General features: G+C 41.4%; 1 protein-coding gene across 3 annotated transcripts in view; it reads left to right on the top strand.

Annotated features, from left to right (window-relative positions):
• Positions 1–20,532, top strand: part of ADAMTS2 (ADAM metallopeptidase with thrombospondin type 1 motif 2) — a 174,117-nt gene that overhangs the window by 49,421 nt on the left and 104,164 nt on the right. For all 3 annotated transcript variants that reach the window (XM_064387480.1, XM_064387482.1, XM_064387481.1), the window contains one exon: positions 13,322–13,481. In XM_064387480.1, the coding sequence (XP_064243550.1) occupies positions 13,322–13,481 (160 nt within the window). The remainder of the gene's footprint in view (positions 1–13,321; positions 13,482–20,532) is intronic.

Here is a 20,532-nt window from a genome sequence, read left to right on the forward strand (position 1 = left end):
CCATGCTGCCCTCAGGCCAGTTTGGGTCCAGGGGATCTGGAGAGTGCCTGGTCCTGCCCACTGCCTGCTGATGGGCACAGCATCCCTGCCCTTGGCTTGCAGAGGCACAGCTCACCAAGCAGCTGTGAGCAGAGCAGAACAAAGCAACTGCATTGGTTCAGTTATTAAAGCAAATCTGAGTGTTGTGCCATCTGTTCTGCAGAGACACAAAACCCAGAGAGCTCTTTGGAAAAGGCAGAGAAAATGTTCAGGATCTGTGGAAAAGATGGATGTGAAAATAAGATGCTGAGAATTAGTAGGAGCCTGGATAACATCAAAACAGACCAAATACAACAAAACAAACAAACACTTGAAGGAGCAAACACAACAAACAAAACTGACTTCAAGTGCAGAAAAACCCAACATTGATTGGATTTTTCGTCTTGTGTCTTCCCCACTACCTTTCATATGTGTGGTAATTTTTTCCCCAGTGTTTCTACTCAGGAGAGCAGATCCAGAGGATATCTCACAGCTCAGAAATGCTGTGACAGTGCAGGAGCCCACAACACCTCACCCTGCCATGCCAACGAGAGGGCCTGGTCTCTCCTGGCTGATGAGAAGCCCCAGGTGGCTCAGGGTGACACTGGCCACCCCAGCCTAGCACTGGGCCCCTTCTGCCTGCTGCCAGCAGTGACAGCTGTGATCCAAAGCACAGCTGTGTGCCATTTCTCAAAAGCCAGGAAGGAGAATTGCAGACTGGGTGAAAAATGATAAAATCTGGAAAACTTTTAAAAACAACCTTAATAGTTTTGTTGAAATTCCTGCTTCCCCAGAGTTCAGATGAATCCCATGAAAGTCCAGTTGTGTGAAGCTCCTTGTTGCAGTGCTGTGGCCAGCCAGGGCTGGTGGCTGTGCTGGTGGTGGGAGGCAGAGAGGGTCATTGGTTGACCAACTCCTTGCAGCAGAGTAGAACAGGAACAGCAGGCAATGAGATATCCCACACCTCTCCTGCTTTTTAAACTGAGAGCCATGGAATGGTTGGAAGTGACTCTGATCCTGAGAGCTGCCTTAAGTGAGAGATTTTGCTGGTAGGAGTGACAAGGGCACCTTGTGGATCATGCTCTGGACTTGGTCTTCAGGACATTTGGTTTCCCATCTCTGCCACAGAGTTCCTGCACGTCCTTGGGCAAGTCAGCCAGCTTACCCTCCTCTCATTTCCCCAGTGAGGGATGGGGGATTGCTTTCCTCCAGCACGGTGCTGTGAGGTTCCGTGGAGTTGGCAGTTACCATAGAGATGAGGGACCTAAATAGAATTTGAAACCTGTTGAAGGAGAGCTGGAAACCTGACAGTGTTGCCAAAAGAGCAGCTTGGCTTTGGCTGTGTTGTGTGGGGCAGCTACAACAGGTTGTAAAACTGTCACAGTAGGTGTAAGTCCTGTGAAACCCGGGTCATCTGGAACGCTGACTTGAAAAAACAAAATGTTACTAGCACAAACTCAGCCCATAAATATGAAGCAATATCACTAGTTAAACAAATAAACTAAAATAGATTTTCTCTTTAGGATCCTCTGGGCATTTTCATTTAATAAAGTCTTTTGGTCTGGCAGGAGTCCAAAATCAAGAAGTCCAGACCTGCTTCTGTTCTTTCTGGGGCACCCGGGAACTTCTGAGGCTCCTCACTGTTTGTATTAAAGGTCTTTAATTTGCTATAAAATGTCAGCTGGAGAATAAAAACTGTAGAGTTACTCTGTGATTTGTTTTAGGCAGAAGGAGATGGGGGAAAGAATATTTAATCTAATTGATAGTCTATTGTGAAATGAAGAGATGACTTTCAGGTAGTCCTTATTACACCATTAATTGTGTTTCTCTGTCCTTCTCATTCATGTTAAAACAAATATTTAACGTTTTCAGCCTCCCTGCTGAAATGAGGATGAGTTTGAGATCCTGGTCACTCCCATTCAACTTCTTTGAAACATGTCAGTTAGGTTGTATTTGCAGGCACCCTGCATTCCGTGTTTTCAGTGCAGTTATAGGACTGACTTGTGTAACAACAAAACAATGCCATCTGTCTTGTCTTTTTTTATCTCGTATTTAAACTTTTTTTTTTTTCTGTTTTGGTGCTGATTGAGTTTGTAGAGTGAAGTGAAAGGAAATATTTATTGAACTTGTTGCAATAGTTGTCATCCCTCACGTGAGTTGGAAGTAGCTAATTTAGGACTTGTGTGTAGGTTGGTTAAATGTTTCTAACAAAGAATTTTAGTTTTTTGTCAATGTTATCTTCCATTTGACACGTTCCTGTGCATTCGTTCCTTGATCTTTCTGAGTTCTGTCTCTAGGGCTCCTGATACTGCTATCTCTAATCTAAATTGTGTAGCTAGCAGCAAATTCAAAGTGGAAGTGCAAGGACTATGTTGACCTCCTTTGTAATTTTTCAAAAACGCTTGGAAATTTGTTGTGAAGCTCAGTGGCTGACTGGCCACATGGCCACAACTCACCAGTATGTAAATTCACCTGTCTGGTCTGGGATAAGCATGGGTTGGTTGGAGCTCTGTTTTCTGGATGAGGGATGTTTCCTGTCAGGCCCTGGATGCCCCAGTGTCGCTGCTGGGTACCCTCAGCAGCACCCTTGGTGCCCTCAGCTGTTTTGCCCTGGGCTGGATGTTTGGTCCTCTCTAGACAGGACTTAAAGACACAGTGCAATAATTGAGTGAGTGGGGGTGTAGATACAGATTATCTGATAATTTGTTTTGAAAACTAATAATGATTTTTGCATTTATGGAGGTAGATAACTGGCACCCTTACCAGAGTATTTCCTCTGACCCCTATTCCCAGCTGGTAGTTCTTGTAACTGTGCTTGGACAACTGATTTTGAGAAGTTTTTAAGCACTGTTGTTGACTCAAGAACTACAATTTTTTTTTTTTAATCTGTCCCTAGTAATCTAAATTAATAATGTCTGTTTAATTCTAAAACCATCCCATGAGATTTTTAAAGGCAACTTTAAGGAAGAAAGCCATATAATTTTATAGTAGATGTGTAAATTATGGAAACCACCCCACCTCTTGAAGAACTTGCTTAATATCTTCTATAGTAATAGTATTGTCCAAATAAACACACACCAGTTGTAAACTTACCAGAATGTGTGGTGGTGCTAACCCAGCTCTGCTGGTGTGAATACATTAGCCCACTGACATATGGTGTGTAATTTGATTTCTAGTAGTTCTGAAAGATTTACAGGCTGACTTGTGCTTCTTGCTGTGCCTTTATTTTCCATACTCTCTTATGTTCCTTTACAGGCTCCATTTGACTCAATGTGTGTTGTGTCCAACTTCCAGCTACTTGAGTGCTGCTGGATATTAATTTTTTTTTATTTAAACAGACACTTTTCTTTTAACTTTTGCCCAAGAGTAGAGGTGCTTTTCCAAAATAAAACATTATTACCAGCCTACCTTCTATTGCAACACTTGCTACCTTTTCAGCTTTCTACAGTTATTATCTAACTGTGGTTTTGTCCTTTAGAATTTTGTGTGTGATATTTAAAGTCATTTTGTGCTTCCTGGAGTATGGTGAAAAGTTTATGGTTGCTGGAGCCATAGTCAAAGCAAAAGAAGGAACATTCTTATTCTTCAATTCACTCAATATTAAATTGTTTTATTAGTAGCTGCAGCCTTGGAGGGAGGAGAGGAGAAAAATATCAGGAAAAACACAAATAGTGAAAACCATAAAAAATGGAGGTGATCAAAAAGAGGGAAAGAAAATTGCACGAGCCACGCTGTTTGACCAGATGTGAGGCCTTACCTTGTTTTCAAAACCAGCCAGCAGCAGGTGATTGTCTTTGGTGTCTGAACCTAACTCATGTTTGATTTTGCTTTTCAAAGGATGTAGATCACCAGCTACTGTTGAGCTCCCTGAGTCTGTTCTGGACTCAGCTGATGTTCTTTATTATTTCCTCTGCAGAAGTCTGCTAAAATGTCTTTGTTATTGTGCAATGCCTAAACCTTGGTCCTTGAACTGTAGGTACTAGTGCAGTGTAAAAAATAAGGTGTTTAAAGATTTCTAAGGACAAATTTTGAGCTGGTTTTTGCATAAAACTGTCTATAATATTGCAGGCTAAAATTTCTTGTCAGAGTTTCTTTTTTTGTTTGTTTCCTGGTATGTCCAAGCTTTTCTCATCAGCAATTCTTATTCTTTTTTATGCTTTCAGATCTTGGAGAGTTATCATATGCCTCCCTTCGTCTTTGTCACACAGACAAATAGTGCACATTAATTCTTTGATTTAATCCTTCTTAATAAGCCTGTTCCTCCAGGGATTAATTATTTTAGTTTTTGTACTGTATCTTGCACTTTGTTGACATCTTGTACTGGGAGCCTACAGCTGAGTGCAGTATAATATTGAAAGCTCATCTCTCATTAGGTTTTCATGCTCTCATTTGAAAAACTGCTTTCCAGGTCCATTTCTCCAATGCAGGGCAAGAGAAAGAAGGTTAAAATAAGCCTGGCTATAGGATGTGGAAAGAAAAACAAGCCCCAGTTGCAGCAACCTTTTGTTACTTTTGTTTTTCTGCACCCTTATGGGCATCCTGTTGGAGCAAAGCTGACATTTAGCAGAGAAGGACCATGTCTGATTTCCAAGCCACGGATCCAGACCTGTCCAAATCCAGGCTTTGGGTTATGAGCTTTTGCATGGAACAGTGTGAAGTGTGTGTGAGATAAGATGCTCTCTCCCAGCTGGCAGTTTTTACCTGCTGGGGGTGTTTCCTTGTGGTAGCAAATGTCAGAGGCTGCAGCCCAGGGGCACTGGGCCCTGCCAGTGTGGGGATTTTGGGGTGAGCTCCCTGAACCTGCCCACACTGGGGCTGTGTGGGCACTGGGGCTGCTGTGCCAGAGAGGGTGGGGTGGCACTGGAAGGAGCAGGGGATGGGAATGGCCAGGGCCAGGGCTGGCCCCTGCTGCCCTGCAGCTGGTGCTCTGCAGTTCACATGCTCCTCTGGATGTGCAATCCTGCTGCAGAACATCTTCCTAAGAAAAGAGTCATGACTTTTATAAGCTAATTTAAAATTACTTTAAATGCTGAGTTTTCACTCAGATTAATTTAATATATTAAACTTTTTTTTTCTTTTTTAATACAGTAAACCTTTTTCTTCAGTTTTTTGTGGTCTGGATCTTTTGATCTTGTTTACCATAGCAAAGCCCTGGACTCTGTTTCCTACCCATCAATGGATCTGTTTCAGCCCTGCTGCAGACAATTTTTGGGAGGCTGCAGTGGTGCTTTGATAAAAAGTCTTTGGCCTGTCTTATATAGAATATGAGACAAAACTGCTTTAGTATTTACAAATCCATTTATAAATTCTGACTTTGAGACTTATGAACGTGACACCCATTGACTTAAGTGGGTGGTGATTTGTGCCTTAAGCAAATATATTTTTGAAAAGAAACTTGGGTAGCAATTGTCCCATTTTTGAGGGTTTGAGCTGAAAACCTTTCCAGTTGGACTTGTTTCGTTTTCTTGCAGAAGGTCAATTAAGTTTTATTGCTGAGGGTAGGACTCAACTATGTGTTTTGTCCATGTCCTCAGAAATGCCTTATTTCAAATGGTTCTGTGTGTCAAAATTGGGAAAGTTAATCTTTTTGAATCTTGCTGTTAGCAAATTCATGGACTTGATATTCATGCTTTTCCTCCCTGAAAGATTAAAGTTGAGAAACTCTGTTTCAGGGCACTGCAATTACTATTCCCTGCTTGCAACAACAGCAATCAAGTTTACAATCCCCTGAGTCTGCAAGATCTGCCACATTTATCATTTTCATTCTTAACAGCTATTTAATAACTCACCTCTTTCCCACTCTGAATTACACATACCTGTGGGCATCAAGCCTAGAGAATTTCCAAAATATTCTTGCTTATGCATTATTTTAGTTAAAGGAACTGATTATCTCTCAAAAGCTATACTATTGTAACATTTTTGCAGGTGGGCTCAATGGAGATGAGGCTGGTGGAGGTATCTGAAAGGTGGAAGCCAACATGGCAGAGGTGCCAGGCTATCCCTGAGCAGCAGCTGCAGGGAGATCTGCTCTGAATTTGCCTGCTTCAGAGCCCTTTGCACTTTTGCAGGCTGTGCTCTGCAAAAGGAGTGTCTCTGGCAAATACTGAAAGATCTGGGTTTGTGTATTACCTAAACTTGTTGAAAACGAGATTTATCTCTTGGGTTCTCTGAGGACTCATAGGTGAGTGGCTGCTAGGACAGGGCAGGTCCTGGGGGACAGAGGCAGGAGATTTACTGGAGGGAAGTGCTTGGGGCTGTGCCTGGTCTGCTGCTGCTGCTGGCCCTGGGCAGGCGCTGAGTGACAGAGGTGAGAATTTGGTAATTTTCTTGTAAAGGCAGAGGAGTTGAAAGCAGTGTTTTTAGCATTGCTCACTGGTGAAAGCCAGGCCCTTTGGCCAGGACCTTTGTCTTGAAATCTGTTGGCATTGCTTTGTGAAATCACTTTAATTGTGTCTGTTTTCTCGATGGTTCACTGAGAATGAGACACAGTCTGTCTCACTAGTGTGTCCCTAAAAAACCACAGAAAACCCTTTTGAGCTCCTGAAATGAATTATACCATAAAACTGCAAGATTTGGGTCCAAATTCCCATCTGCTATAAGCTAATGCAGCTTTCATAACTTCAGGTTATATTGGCTCAGATTTGTCCCCCTGCTGTTATCAATCACACCTGCAATTGTGTAGTGACTAAGCTGGGCTCTGGGGACAAAATTTTATTTTTGGTAGCAGGGGAAGGAAGTCTGTAGATGCATGAATGGATGGATACCCATCCTCCCTTGAGCAACAAGGACTGCAGAAATCAGCCTGTCATGAAAGAGCTCTTAGTAGCAATGATTCCTGTATGGTGCTATTCATTAGGAGATCTCAAAGTGCACTGAAAATGTGACCTTACCCCCATGCAGAGAATAAATGGGAGCCCTAAGGGACACACAGCTTCCATAGGGTGACCCAAAAGGCTCTGCCTCTCTGTGTAATTCTGGCTGTGTAATTCTCATGTGTACCAATAATTGTTCACCCCCTTAATTTTTTGAGAATATGTGAAAATAACATGACTTAACTGCAAACCATTTTGAAAAAAAAGCTGACGAAAGTATATATGATCAGTTAGAAACTTTCTTCCCCATCCAGTCTGGACCTGAATAGATCAGTGTAGATTGAGGGCAGCAGGAGAATGCAGCACAGTAAGTGCCAGTGTGTTCCAAATATTTGCCACAATTCCTTCAGTACCTCCTTTCACTGTAAAGGAGGATGAATTTGCAGCACTGCACAATTCTTCCTCTGCAATGCTTCACTAGTTGGAGGAATGTTCTCAAAGAATCACATGCAAATATAAGAAGGTTTTGGGTTTTTTTTTTTTTTTTTTGCTTTATCTACATGAATTAAGCTGAATGGAAGTAAATTTCCAAACCCATATATTCCTGAATCAATATACTGTGTGATTGGGAATTAACACATTGCACAAGGGAAAATATAGAGAGATCCCACAAGGGCAGAGATGAGTTTGGAAGGTCTGTGCCATGTCCATAGCTCTGCCACAGACTCCCTGGGTGAACTCAGGCCAGCCACTGGAGCTCCTGGTGCACCACGTCCATTCCATTGTAACTAAGCAAAGAGTATTTCTGTACTTGGCTTTCATGTTGGGAGGACTCATCTGTTATTGTGTGAAGAAGCATGTTCCTGTGGCTCTAAGACCCAGGGAAGCATCATGAAAGTAACATGTGGGATTTGCAAATTCCCTGCTCTGCTAGTTACGCTTTGGTCAAATGTAGAGAAATGTGTTTTTGGGTAAAAGCACATTGATATGAACATGGCATAAGACTTTGTCCAATATCTTGTCCTGAAAATACAAATATTTTCCCTTTCAAGTCATCTACAGAGTATTTTTGGCAACTCTACATTTAAATTCAAGTCTTTCTCAGATTCTCTGTGAATTGATTGTTGGGAGAATCACATATTGCCAGTTTCCATCTGGAGTGTTCACTGGCATTGCAGGGAGTGCAGCTCATAATCCAGGCACTGAGGGTAAATATCAGATAGTTTGTACGTTGCTTTTGTCTCAAGAAAATAGCCTGTATTTCAAGACTGTATTTGGGATTTGTTCGTGTGCGGGTATGTAATTTGGCTAGTTACCTCTTTCAGAATCAAATATTCAAAAAAATTTAGATCTTTCTCTATTTACAGAAATGCTATTTCTAAGAGTTTCTGAAACACTGTTTTTCTAAGTTACTGATTTAATTAATTAACCAGTTATGTGGATTTCTAAAAAATATTAATTTCAGGTTTGTTCGCATTTAATTTTATCTTCCTATCTGTATCATGTGCTCAGAGATTGGGATGTAAATCTGCCAAAAATCTAAATTTTTATGGCAATGAGAAGCTTTGTAAATCTGTACTAATGAGGAAGAAAATGAGCATTAATTAAACCCCTGGTTTCGGGATGGGCTGAGGCTCTGGAGTCCTGAAGCAGCCGCTGGATGGTTACTTCATTACAGCCCAGAACAAGGAGCTGTGATCTGAATGCAATGAGGAGACAATTAAGTCGCTCACCAAGTGCAGAGCCAGAGAGACATTTAATTATCCACAGGAGCTAACGCTCCAAAACCTGGAGTTTCTGTAGATCTAAATATGCCAAGCATTTTTCTGTCAAATTAGGCTTCTGAAGAATGTCTTTAGAAATGCAGGAGGGGCTGGGGATGTTGAGGAGACGTGAGAAGAAACCTGCTGCTCAGCTGAGCTCTGTGTGTGGTGGCAAAGCTCAGGCAGGTCTCCTGGGCTGGAGAGGAGATCTCCATCGTGTGGGATGGGATTAGTGTCACTAACCTGGGCAGAAAGCCCATGTGGCTGTGGCCATTGCCAGTTCATGTAGATCCTGTGGTCCTTGAAAGCCTTGGGAGATCTCCAGGGATTTGCAGGAGCCCTGTTACCCCCAAAAGAGATTAGTGAAACTTTAGACCCCAACTCCATGTCATCCACAAATGGGCTCATTTGTGGCTTGTCAGTGTAATTTGTGTCATAATTAGACAGGACATTCACTCTCAGTCTTCCTTGTGAATTTTTTCGGTGTGGCTTTCACTTCTAAATAACTGCCTTGCTAACCTTAGCAGAGGTTTTGATTCTCTGAACTGCCATTTCCTTTTGATTAAGTGTTTTCTGCTCTAGTCTTTAATGCATATTAATGAGTGCCAAGCAGTGCTTGACTTGAGTAATTTGCAGCTGGGATCTAAAAGCCCTTGCAAGGAAGGCCTGGGGATGTCCCACTTGGGGAAATAGTGGAATATTGTAGGCTCTTTGCTACAATTTGGTACATTTCAAAGGCAAACACTTTTTCTATTAATTTATATTTTCATTAGTCACAGGACACAATCACAGCTGCCATCATCAATATTCCTATATTCAGCTTAGTTTCAAGCTAAAAGTCCCAGAAGAGGAGAGGAAGAGGTAAGAGCTTAGCAACTTTTCAGGAACTGGACTTCCTTTCCATGGAGATGAGCAATTCCATGCCTGGTATGGATTGCACAGTGCGTATGTGGCTGCAGGGTGGTCGTGCAGGGTGATCACTGCTAACCCATGATGCCTGGAAGTACAACATTCCTGGGATGGAATGGGTGGTGAGCAGTATAGGACAGAAAAACACTACAATAGCAGGTACTTTTAAGCTCTTAGCTTGTGAAAGCACCTGCTGTGATTCTGTTCAGAACTTTTGGGGGAATGGGCAGTTGAAAGGCTTAAAATCAGATCTTGTGGAGTAAATGCCCAGATGATGCCTGTGCAAGGATTTTCTGAAGCCTTCCAGTGGGAGAGGAGGCACAGGTGTCCTCAAACAATACAGCGTTTCTATCTTAGTCATCCAGAGGCATTCTGCAGGAAATCGCGGGAACTTGAATGCTCTCTGTTGTCATCACAAGCTTGGTGGTTGTCTGACAGTGGTCTTGGCATGATGGGCTGGCACAGGGGTGATGGCAGCTGTGGAAAGGAACAGGACTGGTGAAGGGTGAAGGTGAAGGATGTGGGCAAACCTCTGCTGCCTTGTTTGCTGCCCTGTTGCTTACTTGGCTGTGCCCAACACTGCTGTTGAGTTGATGACTAAAAGCAATCTCCCTTTCATGGTGGCTTTTTGAGGGTGTTCTGAGTAGAACCAGAAAAAAAAAAATGCATTAGGCAATTCATCTTGAGCTTTTCATGTTCAAAGCATTTGACCAAAAAAAAACCCAAATCAGGCCTTGCAATTATCCTGTAAGACTGTTGTTATGCTGGTTCAGAGGTGGAGAAATGGAAGTAAAGAGGTTAAATGTCTTGCTCATAGCAGTAAGGAAATGTGTGGTGGAGACTTTCAGGAGCCCCACATATTTCTTAATTAATCATTTATAGCTGTGGTCATATTATTAGGCAGATGACTTGAGATGTGGATTGCTGTAGGAACTCTGACTTGCCATCTAAATGAATTTTCTTCTTAAAGTCTGAAACAGCCATTCTCATCCTTCTTATTTTATTTTATTTCATGACAATATGTTGGCTAAATCAAAGACTGTGTAGGACATACAGTATGCAAAAATATAAAATTCTTTTACAGTTCAAACATACATTCTTTCCTAATAATTCTGATAAAAAATAATTGAGGGGTGTCTCAGCACTAAAAGAAAAGAAAATTTCAGTGTAGTCCAACATTAAAATGAGAAAAAGAACGCTCAGCCATGCAGCCAGGAGTTGGGCTTTGATGGTCCTTGGGGGCCCTTCCAACACAGGAGATTCTATGATTCTGTGTTTGAAGGTCAAATGCCTTTCTTTCTACACCCCTACAGAAGTAGGGGGAATGCTGCCATGGGGGTGTACAGAGTGGTGTGATGTCCATCCAAGAAGCAGAGTGGGAAATGAGAGCACCTGATGTTGTCCTGGTCTTTGGCAGCTCCCAGGGCCACATGAATCTCCCAGCACAAAAAAGGGCCAATACCAGGCACAATGATCTGCAGAAAATGTCAGTGTTTAAGCACCGTTTTATGTCTTGGGATCCAGCATTCAAATATCCCTTTCTGTTTAGTCTTACAGCCTGTCCCAGGGTGTCACCATCTTCTCAGAGAGGAGAATTCACTCTGACCAACAGTTTTCATTTCCAAAAGGCCATCATACCCTGGAAGCTAAAGCTCACCTATAAGAGTTGTTCCTCTGTCCAATCAGTTCAACTACTGATTGCAGACCTTGTTTCTCTGTTCATTTTCTTGGAAGATCTAAATTCCTCCAAACTCCCATCAGTACTCCCTGCTGCACACAGTGTACAGCAGCATTTCCCCCTGGATCCTGAATTATGGTCTGCATTCCAAACTATGTTCTGGCATTAGCTGCTTAGTTAATATTAGCCTTAATGTATCCAAAAATACATAAGAACACGTGCACAACCATGGTGCTTTTTTCACTTGCAAAAACCAAAATCACATATTTTTCACATGACAGTCAAGCTCTCAGTGTATTTCTCCCAGGTGTAGTATGGCGTGTGCATCGTACCCTGTGCTGTTGGACTTGTAAATGCTTGTTCCTTCTTGATGTTTAGTTGTGCATTTATCATAAAAAGATTTCCAATTTCTGGATATAATATTTAATATCCAGAAGAACCGTGTATGTAATGTAGTTAGAATAACATTAAAAGAAGAGTAACATCAAGTCTGAATTTTTCACGTATTCCCCTTTACAGTAAAAGATCAGTTGCTGTCTCTTTGGGTTCAGTGCTTATTTTCTTGGTTGTCTTGGCTTTCTTGAGTTGCTGAGCCTGTCTCACCTTTTCTGTGTCTGATGTAGAATCTAAATTAGTTAAGAAGAAACAGGATTTCAAATTCAGTTTCCTCTATACAGGCAGGATGGCATCAGCTTAAATTGCTTTGATATAATTTTGCTTCTTTAATCCTTCCTCTCCAATCTGTTTTTGTATACATTATATATATGAATTCTGGGACTGGAAATCTTGCCTAATGTAAGTTAAGACATGACAAATGAACCTGACATTTTTCCAAGGAGGGAACCAGTGAACATACTGTATTTATAGCAGTAGGAATGTAGTTTGTTTCTTGTAGAAGAAAAATATGTGCTGTATGAGAACTTTGGTGCTGCAATATGATAAGTGTGTTTAGATGTGCTTGTTTTAAGTGAGGATACTGGGTTCAAAGGAGCCAAACTGGCTCCCCTGGAAGCTTGAGGCAAGGTTTCATTGAACACGGAATTTAGACTGCCAGAAGCTCAGATAGCAAGATGGAGAGTGTCACAGTGCAAGTTTGAAACTGCAGTGTCTCCAGGATCATCTCTGGGCAGAGTGGGAAAAAATGTGATGAAGGAGCTTCTGAAGGCTGGATCTGGACCAATTTAATTCGTGTTAATAGTAAGACTTTGTCTGCAAGCTGAGAGTTCAGTAGCTGAAGTCCTAAAACACAGATGTGCAAACATGCAGAAAAAATTGATTCAAGCCAACCATCTCTGCAAGTAGTTCTTGGCTGCTGTGACCTCCTGCAGTTGGGCAGGACTGCAAGAGGAGAAAAGCCCAGGTGATCCAGGTGCCCAAGTTGTTTCACCTGCATAAAGACGATGCAAAGTCCTTTTTTAAAGTTTTCAGTCTTTATGAGGGTTTCCTCTGAACACAATGAGAACTGCTTGGATGATGTTCCTTTGGCATGCTTTATAGAAGTGCAAATTTCTATTTTCATACCAGGGTATCTGGTCCAGTCTGAATAAGTTGGGTTATTTTTTAATAATGCACTACTGACACTCAAACTAGTTGTGGCTAATTCTTGAAAGGTTATTTTGTTGGCTTTTGTCACAGGGGAAATAATCACAAAGCTTAGGTGCCTGAAAGTAAGATGCAGTATTTTTCTATCTTGCTTTTGGACAGAAAGGCTGACTCTACAACTTTTGACTGTTGAAATGCACATCAGCTTATGGCAATGATCTGATCCTTTATTTAGCAGAAATAGTAAACACTGGGGTGGTCTGGGCCTGATGGATAGCTAAGGTCATAGTAACTTCCATTGTAGATGTTTTTTAATGGAGAGGGTGGTTTCCTAGACAGATTCTTAGACCTATGCTTGGCTCATGAGGCTCAAGGAGAAATCCTTTTGGTTCAGAGTTGTACCTTTTGTCCTTTCTTGTCAAGCTGGGAAAATGATGCCTTGTTTTGCTCTAATAAAGAATTCACCTGGTTTCCTCTCTGCATCCTAATTGCTCTCTGGAGAGCACTAAAGTGTGCTTAAGCATATTGCAACTGTTTGCTGGCAGCGCCTGCTGTACGTGCAGTAACGCAAAGCGTTCCATCTCTGCCCTGTGCTGCAGGCTGGCATGATCCGCACGGACAAGGACGAGTTCTTCATCGAGCCTCTGGAGAGGGGGGCCCAGGAGGAGGAAGAGGGAGGAGGCAGAACACACGTGGTCTATCGCAGAGCAGCTGCCAGGAGGCAGCTTCCCAGTGAGAACGTGGATACGGTGTACAAAGGTAAGGCGGGCTCTGGGACCAGGTGCAGCTGAAGGCAGGTAGCCAATGTGATCTGCTGCCTCTGGCTTTTTTGTCCTTCAGAGTGCAAATGTGCTCTCCCTCCAAGGAGGGAAAAGTAGGCAACGTGTTGAACATTTTCTATGGGCTAAGCAAACATTGCAGCAGCCAAAACCATCTCTGGGACGGTGGCACTGCCTTGAGGAGTTTCCTTGGCTCCAGAGATGGCCAACATGAAGTTGTGTGTCCCCAAGCCCTGGGTCAGAGCAGAGAAAGAGGATGGTGAGTGACAGCAGTGCAGAGGTGGCTGTGGCTGCTGGGACAGCTGGCAGTGCTGCCTTTGCAAAGGCTGTGTTGGGAGGCTGCAAGCAGGACACTGAGGCTGACACGGTACATGGGCTTTATTGGCAGTGTCTTCACTGGGCTGCATTAGTCCCAAAAGGAAAATAATGGTCTCTCCAGTATGAACACAAACTTTCTGGATTTATTTATGTGTTGCCAAGTGTGGAATATAATGTACTAAGTATGTGATAGACAGTGATGGAATAACAAGAATTAAATATAAACACCCATTCTGTGTAGTGTTTTCTGTTTCTCTGATAACTGCCTGGTTATTGCACCTTTTTTTTCTGAATAAATAAGGGATGCAAATATGCTAAGAGGATGTTTTGACAGCTGATGTTAACACTGAAATTAACTGGGTCATTTGAGTGGAAACAACAAAGTAGCTACATTTTTGTTCCAAATGTGTGTACCAAACTGCAGAGTTGTTTGTCACTCATACCCTAGTATTATCTTATTTCAGTATAATGGGGTTTCAAGTATAGGAAGGAAGGAGCAGAGGGCCATAGGGATAAGGCACTGAAATTAGGGCTGCATGAACAATATACATTTCTCACTGTTCAGGTTGCAACACGGATTAAAATAAAGTGAACAATAGCATTCAACCAACTTTTTTTCTCCACTTTGGAAATGAACTGTGAATTTTGTGACTGACACAGTGCTTGGCTGAGTTCTTGTTGCCTTTCTACTCACTGTGGAGCAGATCTGGGTAGTGCAGGAGTCTGAGTGCCACAGTCTTAGAAGGATTGGATGGTAGGTATGGTGGAAGTTGCTCTATTAGCGAATGTTTATAAAATTATTGCATGTTGGAAAACACCAGCCGCTCACTGTGTTTCCTCTTAAACAAAAGAGACTTGATGTTGTTCACACCTTATGGCAGTATTTTTGGTTTTGGATGGTAAATATTCCTCGGGAGTAGGAGTCTGGTACACAGAAAAGCACAAACTGCAGATCAGCTCCAGTTACTGGCACCTGGTACCTGCTGGAGGAGGCTCTGTCAGCAGTGGCTGAGGTGCAGCCTGTACCTGGCAGCAAAGCCACACGCCGTGTCTGATGCCACCAGACTTGGTGTCTGTCACCTCCGCTGTGTCAGGGCTGGAGCTTGTAAACTGTGGTAAAAAGGCACAAAGTAATCACAGCCACCAGCCAGCACTGTGGGATTGAAAAGCAGAAGGAAGTAGCAGTGACCTTGTCTGGTACAGCAGGTGTTGGGGGCAGGTAGGAATAGTTGTGATATTTCAAATTTTTAAACTAAGTAAAGAATGCTAAGGGTACTAACCTTCCCTTCTACACCATCACCTTTTGATTTGGAAACTTAGTTTTTATCTTGGAAAAAAAATCTGTTACCAAAAATCAGTAAAATAAAAACTGTAGGATAAAGGGGATTTTTTTCCATGAAATTGTCTTTGCCTTTAATAAAAAAAGTGAACAACCACTCAAACATGGTTTGTTCTCTACATTTTTTTTATTAAACCTGTCTTCCCACCTCTGATTGCTCTAGGCAAAAGGCATGGACGGGATGTGCTTTCAGAAATTGTAATTTTATTTTCCACTTGGTCTTTTTCCAGAATGCATTGGGTTTTAGTTAACAAACACCAAAATATTTAGTGACTGGGCATTGATAAGCACACTCTGCTGTGTGTTTCCATAGTGTTCTAAACTGATTGATGGGCAGAGTAAGGAAATATTTAGTAGGGCACTTTCAGCATGCTGTATCTATTAAAAAAAAAAAAAAGGTTAACCAAGAGCATTCCCCTTCTTTCCAACATCCCTGGAGACAAGTGCATTGTTGCCAAATCCCATAAATTTACATGTGATGAATTGTAACACTTGGACTATTTTTAAAGGTCCAGCCTCCAGGAATCTTATGAATATGTGATGATTTTTTTTCCCTAGGTAAGCTTCTGGTTCTTTTAACTGTTGATAAAAATTTGTAGTTGCTGGCTATGTAAATATTTTAAGGTAATGCGTGACAAACAAAATTGATGTATTCCATAATTTTTAAAACAGCATCTTTTAAAATCCCATGATATGTTAATTTAATCCCATGATTTGGGAGGGGATTGTGAGTCATGATTTTTGAATGTTTTGGTTTGGATAGATAGATACAAATTCCTTATAAATATTCCTATCTTTGGCACTCTTTTCACAAGAAATAGGACAAGCTGTTCTCTCCTCAGTGAATCAGGAGGTGAAGGAATTGAAAACTCCATGAACTTGGAGTTGAGAGGGTCAGTCAAGGTCTTTGGTGTGCAGTGGGCAGTGGCTGGACCTCACAAAGCACAAGGGTTTGGGATTTACAGCTGAATTTAAGTTATTTTGGAGGGTGCTTTGTGAAGAACTCAGTGCCCCAAGGCAGTGTGCATCCCCCACAGCTGCCCTGGCACAGAGCTCCAACAGGGGCTGCAAGGCTGTGGCACAAAGGTCCCTGAGGCTGGGGGGCAGCTGAACACCCCAAAAGGCAGCCAGGACTAATGGAAGATCCATTGACTGCTTGGGAGTGAGGATTCAAAAAACAACCTAAAAAAAAAAATTGCATTTTCCACACCATGGAAATAAATTCTAAATTATGTCAACAGATGTGGTGAGATGGACCTGGCAGCAGGGTTTTTCTAGCATTTTCCATGCACTGTTATCTATCTTTTATATTATAATAAGGAAAACCGAGATTCCATCTGTCTGAAAATTGTAAACAAGCAAACCCCACAACCTCCTAAGCCCTGCAGAGATCAAGGTGTGCATCTTGTGTTATGAAGGCTCTGCTGATGTGCTGGGCTTTGAAAAGTGGAATGTGCTGGGAGAGATCTGCCCTGCCCTGGTTCCAGACTGTGCCAGATTTGCTTCTGCATTTACGTAAAACGTTATCAGAAGATTGGGAAATGTAACTACTTGTTTTGGCAACCTGAATCATTTGTTTTGACTGGTGTGGGATTATCTGGTGTTTGGGAGAATTGCAGAGTATGGGGTGTAATATTTCTGCCTGGTCTTCTCTCAAACAATGGTATTTGTTAATGTACTGGAAAAATGTAAGCATCATATTTTAGGCAAGTAATAATCTTCAGCAGAGTAGTACTGTGAAAGTCTGTGTGAGCTCACTACAAATTAGGCTAATTGTTTCAGAAAGAGAAATATTTTCATGTAGTGGCTGAAATATTGCAGGTGTGGTGAGAATAAATCCTATTTTCCCTGGCAACTGCTTTTAGTGTTTGTGTACGTATAATAATTTATCTTCCTCTAGATAAAAATAAGCATCATGTTGAACATATTTTAATATTTCCAGTTGAATTCCTTCTTACAAACATGAGAAATGTTCCTTGATAGCAGTAAAACTACCTACAATAATAGAACTGGAATTAAATAGATAAGCTAGAGTGGGTTGTTTTTTCTTGAAACTGCTGGGTTGTTGCTTAAATGTTCTTTGGATGTTAACTGAAGAGGCACTAAGTATTTAATTAATGGTTATGATGAGGCTTGGAAAGCTAGCTTGATTTTTGCCTCTAAAGGCAATCTGATTATCAGGCTTCTAAGCTTTAACATCACATTTCTCCACCTAAATTACTGTGTCTGTTGTGTTGATCAGCTGAGAGGAAATGATTATAATAAAACTTCCTTAAGGTTTGCCTTTTCTCTAAAAATTGTTGGTTGAGTACTGTGCTCTGAGTTTTATTGTATTATTTGATTGATGAGAAACAGAAACTCAGCTTTAGTGGCAGTTTTATTTACTGTGCAGATGAAAGATGACCTTAGCCAAGAACAGTTTATTACTGATGAAGACAGTAAGGTAACTCCCCAAATGTGCTTAAACCAGACAGTTTTTGTTTCTGTAAGTGCCAATTAAATCCCTTGGAATGGCCAAGCACAGTCTGACACAAGTCCCATCACGAATAGCTCTGGGCTGGCAGGGGGGACAAACCCACAGCTCTGCTGGAGACTTGTGACCCCTTCCCGTGGCAATCCTTGGGATTGCTGGAGGTCAGACCTGCAGAGGAGTCGTGCCTTGGTGCTGAATGATGTGATCATTTAATGTGACCCTCAGATGTACTTCCTGGGGCAAACCCTATCTTTTTTAAATTTTTTTTTTTTGGCAAATTTTTCCACTCTTTCTTTTTATTTTTACCTTGAGGGGTTCTAATATCTCCCTGGAAGTAAGCACATTCCAGTCAGATAAAAAGACAGAAAGAATTTGCTGCTTTTACCCAGTAGTGGTAGCCATCTTCTTTCTGACAGACCCAAACTTCATCACAGCAGAGCTGATCCTCAGTCCTCTCACTGGCATCTCCTGGCCCTCCACAGTGCAAAAGGACAACACTCTTTGACATTTAGGAACCCTGAAAAGTTAGGGGCCAGTTCAGCAGGGGAGAAATCCATCTAAATTTAAGCTGAAATAACCCCAACTCTAGAAGTTTTTTGAAAAGAGGAAAGTTAAAAATATGATAAAGTTGTAACAACTCAGTTGCCAGAGCTTTGCAGGTTTTGGAGATGATATTTCAGAGGAAGACTCCTCCATCATAGTCCATCAAACTGTCAATGCCATTGATTTACTAATGTATTTAAATTACTCTTTAGAAACCAACGTGCATCTGGTGTATATTTTTCTGGATTGCCTGAAATGGCTCAGACTGGCTGCTGGCTGGCCAGCTGCCATTCTAATTTACACAAACTTTCCTGGTTACCTTTGCAGGGGAACAGTTTCTTCAGGAAACTGAAGTTTCTCCAAATCCAATCAATATTTCCTCTCAGCTTGCACTCTTGCTGATTAATTACTGCTCCCTTATTTTGCAGTCAGTAAGACTCTGATGACAATATTTTTTGTCTCCTTCCTACATCATCTGTGCATGATAAATACATCTGTCTTTCTCTCCTGTGTTGGGCTTTCTCTGAATTCCACACTGCAGATTCATGGGGATTTCTGGGAAGAGGAAGATTGAGAATTCAGTGGCAAATTAGCTTTTGATTCAGAAGCAAGGTTAAACACTCATGGGAAAAAAATCTCCAGAGAAAATGGTCTTAGGCCATGGGATGTCACCCTTCCCAGCCATCTGCATTACAGCTGATCAGACAGATTTTGCTAGGCAAATGAGACCCTTGCAGTAATTTTTGGGGAAAATCTAAAGGTTTCTACTTTTACAATAGTGCTGTAAATCATGTCGGATGATCAGGTGAAGACTAATGAGCAATGCTCTTAAATGTATGGGAAATACCAGGAATAGCCTATTTTTCTCCAGAGCTGATGGAGTTTTCTGCTGTGGACTTCCTCAGTGGGTGGCCTTAGCTGGGCCACAGAAGGGTGTCAGGTAAAAAGTCAAACCCCACAGTGCTTCTGGGGTAGTCAGTTTCATTTTGCCTAGAAGTAAAATTATTATGAAATGAATTGAATTTATTTTTTCTCAATATCAGTAATTTTGCTCAGTTTTTTTGATGGGGATGTGTTCATGTAACTACTGATGCATGGTGAAGCATATGCATATCAGGACCAGAGCAAAGCTGTGTGGGCTACCTTTGCAGTGTGCTTTTTTTGAATTTTGGTGTACTTTGGGAAGTATATTCCATCTTCAAAGGATTTTTCTTTTAATTAAACATCTCCTTTTTCCAGGTGCTCTAAATCACTTCCAGAACTATTGAACATTTATTAAATAGCTTCTCAATATTATTTCTTCATGATATCAAATATTTAGTTGCTGCAGCATCACTTTGTTTCACCAGGAACATAAATCCTCTTGTACAGAGGCAAAAATTGGTGGGGTGGTCTGGAGCTGGAGCAGAGCTGGGCCAGCTCCACTACAGGTTCCTGGCACTGAGCTGTCATCTCCCTCTCCCACACACCCCACCAAGCTGTAATAAACTGTTGCTAAACTATTATTATCTTCCTGGAATACAGGAACATAATAATAGTATGTGAAGAAGCTCAGTGTCTGTATTTGTCCCTGCCTTTCTCATTAGGCAGCTTGGGATCCATGTAGACTTTGAGGAAACACTTCAGTGCAGGCTCAGCTTTGAGCAGGTACTTAAATCAAACTGATTCCAGTGGGATTCAGGTACATACCTTAGGCTAAATGGATTTTTAATTCTGAATGGGTTTCTGTTGTGGTTATGAGGCAAGTTACTGGAGCAAGTTACTTCCATTCAGATATGCATTGATTAAGGGTGAAGGACTTAATTATTTGTACTTGTTTAAATATCACTGATTTGCCTGTATCGACAGCTAATATAAACATAAAATTAATTCAATTCTCAACTGATGAGTTAATTTTAGCTTCTCTGCTAAATTCAAGCTGTGTAAGGCTCTCCAAAATGATTGCTGTAACAGCTTATAGCTGGAGTTGAATATTACCAAATGTTGCTAAATATAACAAAATTTTCATAAAGCTGATATTGGTCTACAAAACAAGTTTCCAGTTCTCATATGAACACTCCTGTAAAATTTTTGTGATCAGCTCTCATGAAAGTATTGAGAAAGCACTCATTTTACTTTTCACATCTTTCTATCAGCTAATCCTTCTATCCTTCTTTCACATCCTAAATTCAGCTTTGGGGGCTTGTGAAACTGAGGTCGATTAATCACTTTGTTAGTGTTTACATTTGGTCAACACTCGCTTATAAAGACAAAACTTTTTCAGCAGATTTCATTAAAGTTCATTTTTGCTCTTCCTTCCGATATCCATTGATCTCACAATCCTTAATAGATTTAGCTTCTCAGTCTCCTGGGAGGCAA

The sequence above is a fragment of the Passer domesticus genome, chromosome 13, assembly GCF_036417665.1.
Source record: "Passer domesticus isolate bPasDom1 chromosome 13, bPasDom1.hap1, whole genome shotgun sequence".
Taxonomy (NCBI): Eukaryota; Metazoa; Chordata; class Aves; order Passeriformes; family Passeridae; genus Passer; species Passer domesticus.